General features: G+C 35.9%; 1 protein-coding gene across 2 annotated transcripts in view; it reads right to left on the bottom strand.

Annotated features, from left to right (window-relative positions):
• Positions 1–16,645, bottom strand: part of ATRNL1 (attractin like 1) — an 804,411-nt gene that overhangs the window by 502,828 nt on the left and 284,938 nt on the right. For both annotated transcript variants that reach the window (XM_064595308.1, XM_064595309.1), the window contains exon 22: positions 9,074–9,168. In XM_064595308.1, the coding sequence (XP_064451378.1) occupies positions 9,074–9,168 (95 nt within the window). The remainder of the gene's footprint in view (positions 1–9,073; positions 9,169–16,645) is intronic.

The raw sequence follows: 16,645 nt of genomic DNA, 5'->3' as shown, positions 1-16,645 counted from the left end.
AATCAAAAGGCTATTAATGAGGTGTAATCAAAAATGGAGGCTCTAACTGCTAGGATAAATGAGACAGAAGAAAGAATTAGTGATATAGAAGACCAAATGATGGAGAATAAAGAAGCTGAGAGAAAGAGAGATAAACAATTACTGGATCATGAGGGCAGAATTCAAGAGATAAGTGATACCATAAAGTGAAACATTAGAATAGTTGGAATCCCAAAAGAAGAAGAAAGAGAGAGGGGGGCAGAAGGTATATTGGAGTGAATTATACCAGAGAACTTCCCTAATTTGGGGAAGGAAACAGGCATCAAAATCCAGGAGACACATAGAACACCCCTCAAAATCAATAAAAATAGGTCAACACCCCAACATCTAATAGTAAAACTCACAAGTCTCAGAGACAAAGAGAAAATCCTGAAAGCAGTTCAGGACAAGAGATATGTAACCTATAATGGTAGAAACATTAGATTGGCAACAGACCTATCCACAGAGACTTCGGCAGGCCAGAAAGGTCTGGCATGATATATTCAGAGCACTAAATGAGAAAAATATGCAGCCAAGAATACTATATGCAGCTAGGCTGTCATTGAAAATAGGAGAGATAAAAAGCTTCCAGGACAAACAAAAACTAAAAGAATCTGCAAACACCAAGCCAGCCCTACAAGAAATATTGAAAGGAGTCCTCTAAGCAAAGAAAGAGCCTAAAGGTAACATAGACCAGAAAGGAACAGAGACAATATACAGTAACAGTCAACATACAGGCAATACAATGGCAGTAAATTCATATCCTTCAATAGTTACCCTGAATATAAATGGGCTAAATGCCCCAATCAAAAGACACAGGGTATCAGATTGGATAAAAAAATAAGACCCATCGATACGCTGTCTGCAAGAGACTCATTTTAGACCCAAAGACACCTCCAGATTTAAAGTGAGGGGGTGGAAAACCATTTACCATGCTAATAGACATCAAAAGAAAGCTGGGGTGGCAATCCTTATATTAGAAAAATTAGATTTTATTTTTTTTATTTTTTATTTATTCATGAGAGAGAAAGAAAGAGAGAGGCATAGGGAAAAGCAGGCTCCCCGCAGAGCAGGGAGCCCAGTGCAGGACTCGATCCCAAGACCCTGGGATCATGACCTGAGCTGAAGGCAAATGCTTAACGTACTGAGCCAAACAGGCGCCCAGAAAAATTAGATTTTAAACCAAGGATTAAAATAAGAGACGAGGAGGGACATTACATCCTATATAAAAGGTCTATCCTACAAGAAGATCTAACAATTGTAAATATCTATGCGCCTAATATGGGAGCAGCCAATTATATAAGCCAATTAATAAGAAAAGCAAAGACACACATCAACAATAATAATAATAGCACGGGACTTTAACACCCCCCTCACTGAAATGGACAGATCATCTAAGCAAAAGATCAAAAGGAAAATAAAGGCTTCAAATGACACACTGGACCAAATGGACTTCACAGATATATTCAGCACATTCCATCCCAAAGCAACCAAATACACATTCTTCTCTAGTGCACATGGAACATTCTCCAGAATAGATCACATCCTGGGTCACAAATCAGGTCTCAACTGGTACCAAAAGACTGGGATCATTCCCTGCATATTTTCAGACCACAATGCTTTGAAACTAGAGCTCAATCACAAGAGGAAAGTTGGAAAGAACTCAAATACATGGAGGCTAAAGAGCATCCTACTAAAAAATGAATAGGTCAAAACCAGGAAATTAGAGAAGAATTTTAAAAAATTCATGGAAACCAATGAAAATGAAAACACAACTGTTCAAAATCTTTGGGACGCACTAAAGGCAGTCCTAAGAGGAAAGTATATAGCAATACAAGCCTTTCTCAAGAAACAAGAAAGGTCTCAAATACACAACCTAACCCTACACCTAAAGGAGCTGAGAAAGAACAGCAAATAAAGCCTAAACCCAGCAGGAGAAGAGAAATAATAAAGATCAGAGCAGAAATCAGTGAAATAGATACCAAGAGAATAGTAGAACAGATCAACAAAACTAGGAGCTCGTTCTTTAAAAGAATTAATAAGATTGCTTAACCCCTGGCCAGACTTATCAAAAAGAAAAGAGAAGCGACCCAAATAAATAAGATCATGAATGAAAGAGGAGGGATCTCAACCAACACCAAAGAAATACAAACACTTATAAGAACATATTATGAGCAACTATATGCCAGCAAATTAGACAATCTGGAAGAAATGGATGCATTTCTAGAGAAGTATAAACTACCAAAACTGAACTAGGAAGAAATAGAAAACCTGAACAGACCCATAATCAGCAAGGAAATTGAAGCTGTAATCAAAAATCTCCCAATAAACAAAAGCCCAGGGCCAGATGCCTTCCCAGGGGAATTCTAACAAACATTTAAAGAAGAATTAATACCTATTCTTCTGAAACTGTTCCAAAAAATAGAAACGGAAGGAAAACTTCCAAAGTCATTTTATGAGGCCAGCATTACCTTGATCCCAAAACCAGACAAAGACTCCATCAAAAAGGAGAACTACAGACCAATATCCCTAATGAACATGGATGCCTAAATTCTCACCAAAATATGAGCCAATAGGATCCAACAGTACATTAAAAGGATTATTCATCACGACCAAGTGGGATTTATTCCTGGGCTGCAAGGTTGGTTTAACATCAGCAAATCAATCAATGTGATACAATACATTAATAAAAGAAAGAACAAGAACCATATGATCCTCTCAATAGATGTAGAAAAAGCATTTGACAAAGTACAGCATCCTTTCTTGATTAAAATTCTTCAGAGGGATAGAGGGTACATATCTCAATATCATAAAAGCCATCTATGAAAAACCCACAGTGAATATCATTCTCAATGGGGAAACACTGAGAGCTTTCCCCCTAAGGTCAGGAACACGGCAGGGATGTCCACTATCACCACTGCTATTCAAGGTAGTATTAGAAGTCCTAGCCTCAGAAATCGGACAACAAAAAGAAATAAAAGACATCTGAATCAGCAAAGAAGAAGTGAAACTCTCATTTTTTGCAGATGATATACTTTATGTGGAAAACCCAAAAGACTCCACCTGAAAATTGTTAGAACTCCTACAGGAATTCAGTAACGTGGCAGGAGATAAAATCAATACACAGAAATCAGTGGCATTTCTATACACCAACAGTAAGACAGAAGAAAGAGAAATTAGGGAGTCAATCCCATTTACAATTGTACCCAAAACTATAAGATACCTAGGAATAAATTTAACCAAAGAGGCAAAGAATTTGTACTCAGAAAACTATAGAATACTCATGAAAGAAATTCAGGAAGGCACAAAGAAATGGAAAAATGTTCCATGCTCATGGATTAGAAGAAAATATATTGTGAAAATGTCTATGCTACCTAGAGCAATCTACACATTTAATGCAATCCCTATCAAAATACTGAGTTTTTTCAACAAAATGGAACAAATAATCCTACAATTGTATGGAACCAGAAAAGACCCCAAATAGCCAGAGGAATATTGAAATATTATTGAATATTTAATATAGCTCTATTACAAAGCTGTCATCATCAAGACAGTATGGTACTGGCACAAAAACAGACCCTTAGACCAATGGAACAGAATAGAGAGCCCAGAAATGGACCCTCAACACTATGGTCAACTAATCTTCGACAAACCAGGAAAAGAATGTCTAATGGAAAAAAGACAGTCTCTTCAACAAATGGTGTTGGGAAAATTGGACAGCCACATGCAGAAGAATGAAACTGGACCATTTCCTTACACCACACACAAAAATAGACTCAAAATGGACGAATGACCTAAATGTGAGATAGGAACCCAACAAAATCCTTGAGGAGAACACAGGCAGCAACCTCTTTGACCTCAGCTGCCCCAACTTCTTCCTAGAAACATCGCCAAGGGCAAGGGAAGCAAGGGCAAAATGAACTATTGGGACTTCATCAAGATAAAAAGCTTTTGCACAGCAAAGGAAACAGTCAACAAAACCAAAAGATACCCGATGAATGGGAGAAGATATTTGCAAGTGACATATCAGATAAAGGGCTAGTATCCAAAATCTGTAAAGAACTTATCAAGCTCAACACCCAAAGAACAAAGAATCCAATCAAGAAATGGGCAGAAGACATGAACAGACATTTCTGCAAAGAAAACATCCAAATGGTCAAAAGACATGAAAAAGTGCTCAACATCACTCGGCATCAGGGAAATCCAAATCAAAACCTCAGTGAGATACCACCTCACACCAGTCAGAATGGCTAAAATTAACAAGTCAGGAAATGACAGATGTTGGTGAGTATGCAGAGAAAGGGTAACCCTCCTACACTGTTGGTGGGAATGTAAGTTGGTGCAGCCACTCTGGAAAACAGTATGGAGGTTCCTCAAAAAGTTGAAAATAGGGGCGCCTGGGTGGCTCAGTCATTGGGCCTGAGCCTTCAGCTCAGGTCATGATCTCAGGGTCCTGGGATCGAGCCCCGCATCGGGCTCCCTGCTCGGCAGGAGGCCTGCTTCTCCCTCTCCACTCCCCTTGCTTGTGTTCCCTCTCTCGCTATATCTCTCTCTGTCAAATAAATAAACATCTTTAAAAAAAAAAGTTGAAAATAGAGCTACCCTCCAACCCAGCAATTGCACTACTGGGTATTTACCCTAAAGATACAAATGTAGTGATCCGAAGGGGTACGTGCACCCCAGTGTTTATAGCAGCAATGTCCACAATAGCTAAACTATGGAAAGAGCCTAGATGTCTATCAACAGATGAATGCATAAAGAAGATGTGGTATATATATACAATGGAATACTATGCAGCCATCAAAAAAATGAAATCTTGCCATTTGCAATGACTTGGATGGAACTAGAGGGTATTAGGCTAAGGGAAATAAGGCAATCAGAGAAAGACAAGTATCATATGATCTCACTGATATAAGGAATTCAAGAAACAAGAGAGAGGGTCATAGGGGAAGCGAGGGGAAAATGAAACAAGATGAAACCAGAGAGGGACACAAACCATAAGAGACTTTTAATCTCAGGAAATCAACTGAGGGTTGTTGAAGTGGAGGGGGGTGGGAGGGATGGGGTGGCTGTGTGATGGACATTGGGGAGGGTATGTACTATGGTGAGCGCTGTGAATTGTGTAATACTGATGAATCACAGACCTGTACCCCTGAAATAAATAATACATTATATGTTAATAAATAAAAAATAAAAGTGAATGTTGCTAATAAAAAAAAAGATAAAAAGCTTCTGCATAGCAGAGGAAACAATCAACAGAACTAAAAGCAACTTACTGCATGGGAGAAAACATTTGCAAATGACATCTCTGATAAAGTGTTAGTATCTAAAATCCATAACAAACTTATCAAACTCAACACCCAAAAAGCAAATAATCCAGTCACGAAATGAGAAGACATGAATAGATATTTTTCCAAAAAAGACATATAGATAGCTAATAGACACATGAAAAGATGTTCAGTATCACTCATCATCAGTGAAACACAAATCAAAACTAGAGATATCACCTTATATCTGTCAGAATTGCTAAAATTAACAATACAGGAAACAACAGATGTTCGCAAGAATGCGGAGAAAGGAAATACTTTTACACTGTTAGCGGTAATGGAAATTGGTGCAGCCACTCTGGAAAACAGTATGCAGGTGCCTCAGAAAGTTAAAAATAGAGCTACCCTACAACCCAGCAATTGCACTACCAGGTATTTACCCAAAGGATACAAAAATAGTGATTTGAAGGGGCACATGCACCCCAATGTTTATAACAGCATTATCAACAACAGCCAAATAATTGAAAGAGCCCAAATGTCCATCAATTGATGAATGACAAAGAAGTTGTGGTACAAGGGGGGGAAATCGGAGGGGGAGACAAACCATGAGAGACTATGGACTCTGAGAAACAAACTGAGGGTTCTAGAGGGGAGGGGGTGGGAGGATGGGTTAGCCTGGTGATGGGTATTAAAGAGGGCATGCAAGGGGCACCTGGGTGGCTCAGTTGGTTAGGCAACTGCCTTCGGCTCAGGTCATGATCCCGGAGTCCCGGGATCGAGTCCCGCATCGGGCTCCCTGCTCAGCAGGGAGTCTGCTTCTCCCTCTGACCCTCCTCCCTCTCATGCTCTCTGTCTCTCATTCTCTCTCTCGCAAATAAATAAAATCTTAAAAAAAAAAAAAAATTTAAAGAGGGCACGCACTTCATGGAGCACTGGGTGTTATATGCAAACAATGAATCGTAGAACACTACATCAAAAACTAATGATGTAATGTATGGTGATTAACATAACATAATAAAAAAAAACAGTTATGTTTGATGTTAACTATACTAGAATTAAAATTAAAAAAAAGTTGTGGTACATATATATACACAATGGAATTATTACTCAACCATAAAAGAGAATGAAATCTTGCCATTTGCCATGACGTGGATGGAGCTAGAGATTATTATATTAAGCGAAATAAGTCAGAGAAAGAAAAATACCACATGATTTCACTCACATGTGGAATTTAAGAAACAGAACAGATGAACATGTGGTTGGGGGGTGGGGGCAGGAAGAGAGAGAGGCAAAGCAGAAAATTGACTCACCTATAGAGAACAAACAGGTTTGTTAGAGGGGAGGTGGGCTGAGGAATGGAGTAAATAGGTGATGGGTACTTAGGAGGGCACTTGTGACGAGCACTGGGTGTTGTATGTAAGTGCTGAATCACTAAATTCTACACCTGAAACTAACACTATACTGTTTGTTAACTAATCAGAATTTAAATTAAAACTTGAAAAAAGTTAAAAAAAATAAAAATAAGGAATGGACAAAGGAGTGAATAGACTTTAAAAAAAAATTTTGAGTATAGTTTGACAAACAATGTTACATTAGCTTTAGGTGTGTAACATAGTGATTCAACACCTCTATACACTGTACTCACAAGTGCAGCTTCCTCTGTCACCGTACAATGCTATTACAAGATCACTGACTATGTTCCCTCTGTTGGATCTTTTATTCCTGTGACTTATTCTAATGAAAACATACTGATGGCCAAGAAAAGGTACTGTTGGATCTTTTATTCCTGTGACTTATTCTAATGAAAACATACTGATGGCCAAGAAAAGGTACTCAACATCATTATTCATCAGGAAATGCAAATCAAAACCATAATGAGATATCACCTCATATGGGTTAGAATGGCTATTGCCCAAAAGACAAGAAATAACAAGTGTTGGTGAGGATGTGAAAAAAAGGAGACCCTTATGTACTATTGGTGGAAAGGTAAATTAGTGCAGACAGTGTGGAAAAGAATATGGAAATTTAGGAAAAGTTTAAAAATAAAACTCCCATATGATCCAACAATTCTACTGTTGGGTATCTGTCCAATGAAAATGAAAATACTGCCTCAAAAAGATATATGTACTCCATGCTCATTACAATATACAATACCCAAGATATGGAAGCAATATAAGTGTCCATCACTGGATGAAACACAAAGAAATAGTGGTATGCTTATACAATGGAATAGTATTCTGCCATAAAAAAGAAGAAAATCTTGCTACTTGCAACAACATGAAGAGATCTTGAGAGCAGTATGCTAAGTGAAATAGGTCAGACAGAGAAAGACAAATTATTGTATGATTTCACTTATCTGTGTAATCTAAACAAAACAAAACCCTGATCTCATAGATACAGAGAAAAGACTGGTAATTGCCAGAGGTGGGGGTGGAGGTGGGAGTGGGGTAATGAGGAGGTACTATTCAAAAGATATAAAGGTTCAGCTATGCAAGAAGAATCAGGTCTACTTCTGTACAACACAGTGCCTATAATTCATAAAACTGTATTATACTCCTAAAAACTATGTGTGAAGAGAGTAGATCTCATATTAAGTGTTCTAACCACAATAAACAAAAAAGACATTACCATCTTCATTTCTTTTAACATCTTCACTTTGAAAGAGTTATTTTCAGTTTCAATAGAACTAAAATTCCACCCAAATAAACTGTACGGTTGGTATTTCCATTCCCTTGACTTTTTAACTTTATAAAGTCTCAGATGGATAGGAATATATGTGTGTTATTTCCAAAGAAACTTTGAGCCTTTCCCTGTGATGACTTATAATTAATCTTTCATACATTTTAAACTTCATAGAGTTTTACAATTATATCACTGATGCAGTAAATTGCTTAAAGAAACAAGTATTCCATGATGCTAAATGAGATAAGTCAAAGAAAGACAAATACTTGTAATGATATCATTTATATGTAGAATCTAGAAAAGCCAAACTCATAAAAGCCCTTGGGGCTGGAGGCTGGAAGGAATTGGGGAGATGTTGTTTAAGGATAAAAACTTGCAATGAGTAGATAAATAAGTCCCAGAGATCAAATGCACAGCATAGTTACCATAGACAACAATTCTGTATTATATACTTCAAATTTGCTAAGAGACTAGATTTTAATTATTCCCACCACAAAAAAGAAATGATAATTATGTGACATAATAGAGGTGTTGGCTGATGCTACCATAGTAATAATATTGCAATATATAAATGTATCAAAGCAACTTGTTATATATACTTTAAACTTATACAATGTAATATGTCAATTATATCTCAATAAAAATGATTTAAAAAGAAGCCAGCAGGCATCTAACTTAGATAAACCAGTGGTTTTAAAAAAAGACAGTGAAAAATCTACTACTGTATAACAATGTATAAGAAAAAGAACATATTTAATATAGCATGTTTTGAATTTATGGTTTTTATTTTCAAATAAGGCTACCCCCAGTTTGAGAGCATAATTATAAGCACAAACAGTGTCAAGAGACTGAAAAAATAATTCAAATACATAATTTAAGTTGTAGGACTGTTGGCAGAATCGGAAATATCAAACACACAAACTCCCTGAATCACAAGGATACATAAGTTTTATGAAAAGAAAAAATTAACAGGATTAGTCTTTCTTCAAAAGCCCTAGAGTGTGGTAATTCTGAGAAGCAGTTAAAATTACAATAAAAAATGACAAAAAAATTGTATCCCATGATATTAATATAATTATATTATAAAAGTTAAATTATCTTCTCACCTGTTCTGGGTTCGCTATGAAGTTTATGGCAGTATGATGGCGATCATCTTCCTGTAATAAGCTGAAGGTAAACTGATAGTCAATCAAAAGGCTGTCTGTGGGGAGGGAAAAAAATACAATCCTGATATGTACTTTCACAAACTGATAAACAAAAGTTAGGTGAAAACATATTGTATATGAGTATTAAAAATAATTATAATTAATTATTAGTGGCCCATTTAAGACTGGCAAAATATATATCTTTCTCATCAAGCAACAAAAAGCAAAATACAGATATGGAAGAAGTCCTAATTCTTTAAAAATTGTACTTATTACTTCTGTTGTCATTACAAAAGTTCTACAAACAGAATAGATATTCTGGAAACTACACAAAAGTAAAAAGAAACTAAAAAGTCATCCATAACCTCACAACTAGAGAAAAATACAGGCAACATTTTGGTGCATTTGATTCCAGCTAAAATTCTGTAGATAGAAAAATAGACAGGCAGACATTTTGGTACCCTACTTTCAAAAAACCAAAATTCCTTGAAAACCTGAACTTTAATAAATATATAAATGTTTCATCACATACTATAATGCATTTCTTTGTTCCTTTATTATTGTGGTAATTTTTACCTTTAGCAATTTTAAAATGACTCTGTGATAAACATCATTCTACAGAAGTAATTCACTAACAACTGACAAAAAGAAATCAGGGTAAATAATTTTTAATTTTGTTCATGTATAATGTTGAAACCAAGGTGAAACATTTGAGTGTTATATATCATGAGTAGCTTCATATGGTATACAAGAGTGAAGAATTACTCATTAATGTTAAACTGCCACCTTTACAAAAACATTTCAAATTATTTTAAATAGAGATGACTTCTGTTTTTCGGGTACATACCTTTCATGTTATGCCCTCAGCCATTAAACACTATTAAAATAAAAAGTAAAGATAGGAATAATAGCACTGAAATTATTGTTAAAATTATCAAGGCATCATTCTTTATGTTGCTTACTACATATACTTTATAAGATCCACCTTCTATATTTCTCATATAATTTAGTGTAAGACAACATTTCATCTTTCTCAGAATTTATATGAGATAATGAGAATTATGCAATTGGTCATATTTCCGATTTTCATCTGACTACCAGAAACTGCAGAGGTTAAATCAATAGGCCAGTATGTTTTAGGCATTGGAGACACAACAATAAATAATAAAAATTTCTCTCCTCATGCATTATATCCTACTGGATGGACATTAGAAATAAATAAATAACTTAAGTATATGGAATAACAGATGACAATAAGTGTTTTGGAGAATAATAAACCAGTGAAAAGGAGGGAAACTGCTGTCAGGGTAGGAGTGTGGTTGAAATTTTGAGACAGAACATTTAAAGATGAAAGATAGTAGGAATATAAGCCATGGAGTTTACTGAAGAAAATGTAATCCAGGCAGAAGAAACAAATATAAAACTCTCAAAAAAAGAGTAAGTCTTAACTATGAATCGTGTAAAAAACGATGTTGCAAGAAATAGGCCCAGGTGATGGTGGCGAGGGTACTAACAGTGGAGGTTACGAGAAGAGGTCAGATACTTGGAATATACTTGGTAGATTCAACACACAGGATTAGCTGAATAACTGGATGTAACATTGGAAAGAAAGAAAGGTTAAGCTTTTTTGACCCAAGACCACACAAAATGTCAGCATTAACTGAGATGAGTAAGAAGACTAGGTTTTATTTTGGGGGAATCGGAGGAAACATTAGGAGCCTAGTTTTGAAGAAGCAAAGATTGAGTCACTTATTGAATTTCCAAGTGATACGTTGAATGGAGCTTAAGAGCTTCTTTAGTAGATAACAATTTGCAAATCATCAACATTTTAGATGAGATTTGAAACCCTGAAGCCAGGAAATCACCAACTATAAACAGAGAAGAGGTGCAAGGGATAAGCCCTGAGGCATACCAATGTAAATAATCAGATCCTCAGGAGATGGAGATAGCAACCTATGAGATAGGAATAAAACCAGAATTTAGTGTCATGGGAGTTGGGTAAATATGTTGTTTAAAAAAGAGAGTAGTGATCACCGTGGTCAGTTCCAGCTGGCAGGGGTTCAGAGGTAAGACTGCAAAACAGAGGAAAGGTTGTACCTATTCAAAATTAAGGAAAAATATGACTGAGGAAATGTAAGCACTTCAAAACTAGTTTCAAGAATCTGTCTGCATAATTCTATTTACTTTTTCCTAGCATGAAACGAAGTATTAAGAAGTCAGGAGGTTGGGGCGCCTGGGTGGCTCAGTCGTTAAGCGTCTGCCTTCGGCTCAGGTCATGATCCCAGGGTCCTGGGATCGAGCCCCACATCGGGCTCCCTGCTCCGCGGGAGGCCTGCTTCTCCCTCTCCCACTCCCCCTGCTTGTGTTCCCTCTCTCGCTGTGTCTCTCTCTGTCAAATAAATAAATAAAATCTTTAAAAAAAAAAAAAGAAGTCAGGAGGTAAGGACTGGTAACAAGTCCAGGAGGTAAGGACTGGTAACAAGCTGTGACACCTCACAGCTATGAGCAGAGGCCGCAGTGCCCCAAGCCTGCAGACATTCTTCTGCCTTTACGGACTCTAGGCCTGTGCCACGATCATGTCCCATCAAATTCTTGGCTGGTTATTCAACTTTGATTTTACTATTCTTTTTATTTATTAGATTTGGAAGTACAAGATCAGCACAACGTATCATTATATATGCTAATGACCAATCCTAATGTCACTTGGGCTAAAAAAATAAGTCTGAATCCTGTGGAACAGAATTACTAGGAGTATTACTCAATTCAAGTGACTAATAAGAGTACCTGTCAGTGAATGTTAATTACTAAAAACTGAAGAAAGTTTGTGGTCCTAACAAAATGATTTCTTTTAAAGCTGCTTAGAATCAAAGTCCTCCAGAAGCCAACTGTGCAATTTTCCACTTAACCTGGATATGATCTATTTCTCCCCACACCAGTTTCAAACATCATGTTGGTATATTTTTAGGAGGGTCACAAATGAATAATTACCTGGCACTAAAAACATGTATCTCAATGCTGAAACTCACTCCGAACTTCTTAGGTAAATACAGTACAGGACATAAAACATTAAAATGTAAAATAAGTATCAAGTTTATGCAAATATATGTAATTTGAAAATAAGATTTGTACTATTTTAATGAACCACTTCCTTATGGTATACAACGGAAAGTCCTGTTTGACTAGTCAATTCAGTTTATTGCATTATCCATAACTAAGGAGTAACGACAAAGTAGCAGGAGGAATAAGTGTGATCAAGAGAGGTGAGAAAACTACTTCTTTTACATTCCATTATACTTAACATACAGTGTTAGTTTCAGGTGTACAATATAGTAATTCAACAGCTCTATACATGACTCAGTGCTCATCAAGCTAAGCATACTCTTAATCCATTATACTTATTCCAACCCCCACCACCCCCCGACTGGTAACAATCAGTCTGTTGGTTCTCTATAGTTAAGAGTCTGTTTCTTGGTTTGTCTCCTTTTTTTTTTTTTTTAGTTTGTCTCTTTATTTTTCCTTTGCTCATTTGTTTTATTTCTCAAATTCCACACAAGTGAAATTATATGGTATTTGTCTTTCTTTTGCTGACTTATTTCACTTAGTATGATACTCTCCAGATCCATCCATGTTGTTGCAAATGACAAGATTTCATTCCTTTTTATGGTATATGTGCACATAATATGCCATTGTGCACATATACCACAGTTTTATCCATCCATCTATCAATGGATGGCTATTGTAAATAATGCTGCAATAAATATAGGGATGCATATATCTTTTTGAATTAGTGCTTTCATATTCTTTGGGTAAATACCCAGAAGCAGAATTACTGGATCATATGGTAGTTCAATTTTTATATTTTGAGGTACCTCCATACTGTTTTCCACATTGGCTACACTAGTTTGCAGTCACACCAACAGTGCACGTCCTTGAGTAGGTAAAAGGCAATGAGCTCGGAACTGAAGGGATGGCCCAGTGGTTCATTCCCTAGGTTTGTGAAGTTTTTGTTTGTTGGTTGTTTTGCTTCCTATGTATCCCCACCCCAGTGCTAGAGCAGCTACAATCTGGAAACAAGTTCATACCAAAAAAAAAAAAAAAAGTACTAGGAAAATCCTGCTGCTGAGACTTTATGTTGGGTGGAGCCCTGTAAACCATGTTCATCTTGCACTAAGGTGGGCAGAGTTGGAGACTGCACTGCTGCAGGAAATACAGCAAAGTGTTAAGTTTTACTAAACCTCAGTAACATACACAACTTTCAAATGATATTATATATACTACAAAAGGATATATAATATATATAAAAGTACATGCACTATACTTTTCAGCGTATTTTAAATTTTCATAATTTAAAAAGTGTAAACTGTACACTGTATGTTTAAATATATTACTGGCTAGAAACAATTATTTGAAAACTTTGTGAATAGAAAAATACCAAAGGGATATATGTCACAACTTGAAGAAACCATAAACCCTATATAAATGAATCCTCTGATTTTACAGACTGAGCCCTGAAGTTTGGAACAACTGTAAATGATACAACCAACTCTTAAATATTTTGGCTAACAATCAGCAATCTCTGATAATTCGGGGAAAATTAGAAGTTTGCAATTAATTTCACAACTGTACCTAAAAATGAAGCCTACAAATATGGGTAAAACAGATGTAAAAAATAGTCACTCTTCTTTACAGTTCTTTCACTTTTTGTATGAACATGGTAGAACTTAATCTGAATATGAAACTGTTCATAATTCTGGCTGCAAATTCTAATTGTATAGATTGTTTTTAAAAGCATTAAGACCCCCAGTGTCACAGAGCACTGTGAATTGTGTAAGACGGTTGAATCACAGACCTGTACCTCTGAAACAAATAATACATTATATGTTTAAAAAAGAGAAGAAGAAGATAGTGGGAAGGGAAAAATGAAGGGGGGGAAATCGGACAGGGAGATGAACCATGAGAGACTGTGGACTCTGAGAAACATACTGAGGGTTCTAGAGGGGAGGGGGGTGGGGGGGATGCATTAGCCTGGTGATGGGTATTAAGGAGGGCATGTATTGCATGGAGCACTGGGTGTTATACGCAAACAATGAATCATGGAACACTACATCAAAAACTAATGATGTAATGTACAGTGATTAACATAACATAATAAAATAGAAAAAAAAAAAAAGACCTGCAGTGTCCATCCAATGTACGAGCCACTATCCATATTAACTATTGGGCACTTGAAATGTGGTTAATTAATTTATTTTTCATTTATTTATTTGACAGAGAGAGAGAGAGCACAAGCAGGGGGAGTGGTAGTCAGAGGGAGAAGCAGGCTCCCCACTGAGCAGGGAGCCCGATGCAGGACTCTATCCTAGGAACCCGGGATCATGACCTGAGCTGAAGGCAGTCACTTAACTGACTGAGCCACCCAGGTGCCCCTAATTGTATAGATTTTAAAAAGTGAAAACAAAGAGAAAAAAAGTTGACAACTTTTATCTTGTTAGTTTGACTTGAATAATGAGAAAGAAAAATATCTATTTGTGAACATAGAGTATATATCTTATTATATATAGTATATATAATAATTTAACATGAGTAAACTGTCTAATCATTTAAAAATATCTATTTGGTATGCATCAAAGGAAAAGGAAAATCTAAAAAATGCCACAAAATTAAAGATGAAAGATGAGATAATAACACTGAAGACCACAATAAAAAGGAGCTAAATAAACTAAAATTGTAAAAAAATACAGAAACAAAATGTAATAAAATAATGGTAAAATTAAACATAATAACAGAATCAGAAAATTAAATAATTAAAACAATATAAGACTGAATCAGTGCCATGTAGGTCAAATCTGAAAAAGCTTCCCAGAATAGAACAGAGATGAACATCACTCAAGAGGAGTAATAGGCATAGAAATGTTCAATATATGCATGACTAATGTTGTTAAAGAAGACATCATAACAAATTGAAAAAGTACATATGATATATACATATTATATACATATATGTTATATGATAGAAAAGATCTGTTGAAGACTGAAACCTAAATACTGAAATACCTTGTATAAAAAATAAAAAGAATCCATCATTATTCATAATAGCCCAAAAGTAAAAACAACCCAAATGTCCATCAGTTGGTAAATGGTAAAAAAAAAATGCAATATGCCCACACATTGGAATATTATTTTGCCATTAAAAGGAATGAAGTACTGATACTCAGTATAACATGAATGACTCTTGAAACATGATAAATAAAAGAAGTCAGTCACAAAAGACCATACATGCCACAATATCATTTATATATATATCAGAGTAGACAAATCCATAGAGACAGAAAGAAGATTGTTAGGGTTTGGGGGAAGAAAGAATGAGGATTGACTGTTATATATGTACTGGTTTCTCTTAGGAGTGATGAAAATGTTCTAAAATTAGATTATGGTGGTGGTCACACAACTTTCCAGATATACTAAAAGACACTGAATTGTACACTTTAAAAAGAGTGAGATTTGAAGTATATGAATTATATCCCAATAAAGCTGTTATTTAAAAAATATACTGACATCTGAGCATGTTCCTGTGTACAGGCATGTGGGGACATGCACACATACATTCACATGGGCAAATGAGTTATTTACAAAGGAAGATGAAGCAAGATGACGACTGTTCTTAAGTAACAATATATATCAAAAGAAAAGGAACTGGAGCAATATTTATGGAATATGTATACTCAGCCATGCTGTCTACACAGAAAAACAACATAGTGATAAATTTCAGGTAAGCAAATGTCCTAGAAGGACATGATCTATATACTCTGCTGAAAAAAAATTATTCATCACATTCTACAACTAAGAGAAAAATACAAATAAGGAAACAGCATAAAAAAAAAAGGTCTGGTAGAAAGGACTGGCATGATATATTCAGAGCACTAAATGAGAAAAATATGCAGCCAAGAATACTATATCCAGCTAGGCTGTCATTGAAAATAGAAGGAGAGATAAAGAGCTTCCAGGACAAACAAAAACTAAAGGAATTTGCAAACACGAAACCAGCCCTACAAGAAATCATGAAAGGGGTCCTCTAAGCAAAGAGAGACCCTAAAAGCAACATACACCAGAAAGGAACACAGACAATATACAGAAACAGTCACCTTACAGGCAATACAATGGCACTAAATTCCTATCTTTCAATAGTTACCCTGAATGTAAAAGGGCTAAATACCCCAATCAAAAGACACAGGCTATCAGATTGGATTAAAAAACAAGACCCATCGATATGCTGTCTGCAAGAGACTCATTTTAGACCCAAAGACACCCCCAGATTGAAAGTGAGGGGGTGGAAAACCATTTACCATGCTAATGGACAACAAAAAAAGCTGGGGTGGCAATCCTTATATCAGACAAATTAGATTTTAAACCAAAGACTGTAATAAGAGATGAGGATGGACACTATATCCTACCTAAAGGGTCTATCCAACAAGAAGATCTAACAATTGTAAATATCTATGCCCCTAACACGGGAGCAGCCAATCATATAAGGCA

This window comes from Mirounga angustirostris, unplaced genomic scaffold (assembly GCF_029215605.1).
Source record: "Mirounga angustirostris isolate CCGP_5_RB_7025 unplaced genomic scaffold, mMirAng1.0.hap1 SCAF_6, whole genome shotgun sequence".
Lineage (NCBI taxonomy): Eukaryota > Metazoa > Chordata > Mammalia > Carnivora > Phocidae > Mirounga > Mirounga angustirostris.
This window is presented reverse-complemented; position numbering and strand designations above follow the sequence as displayed.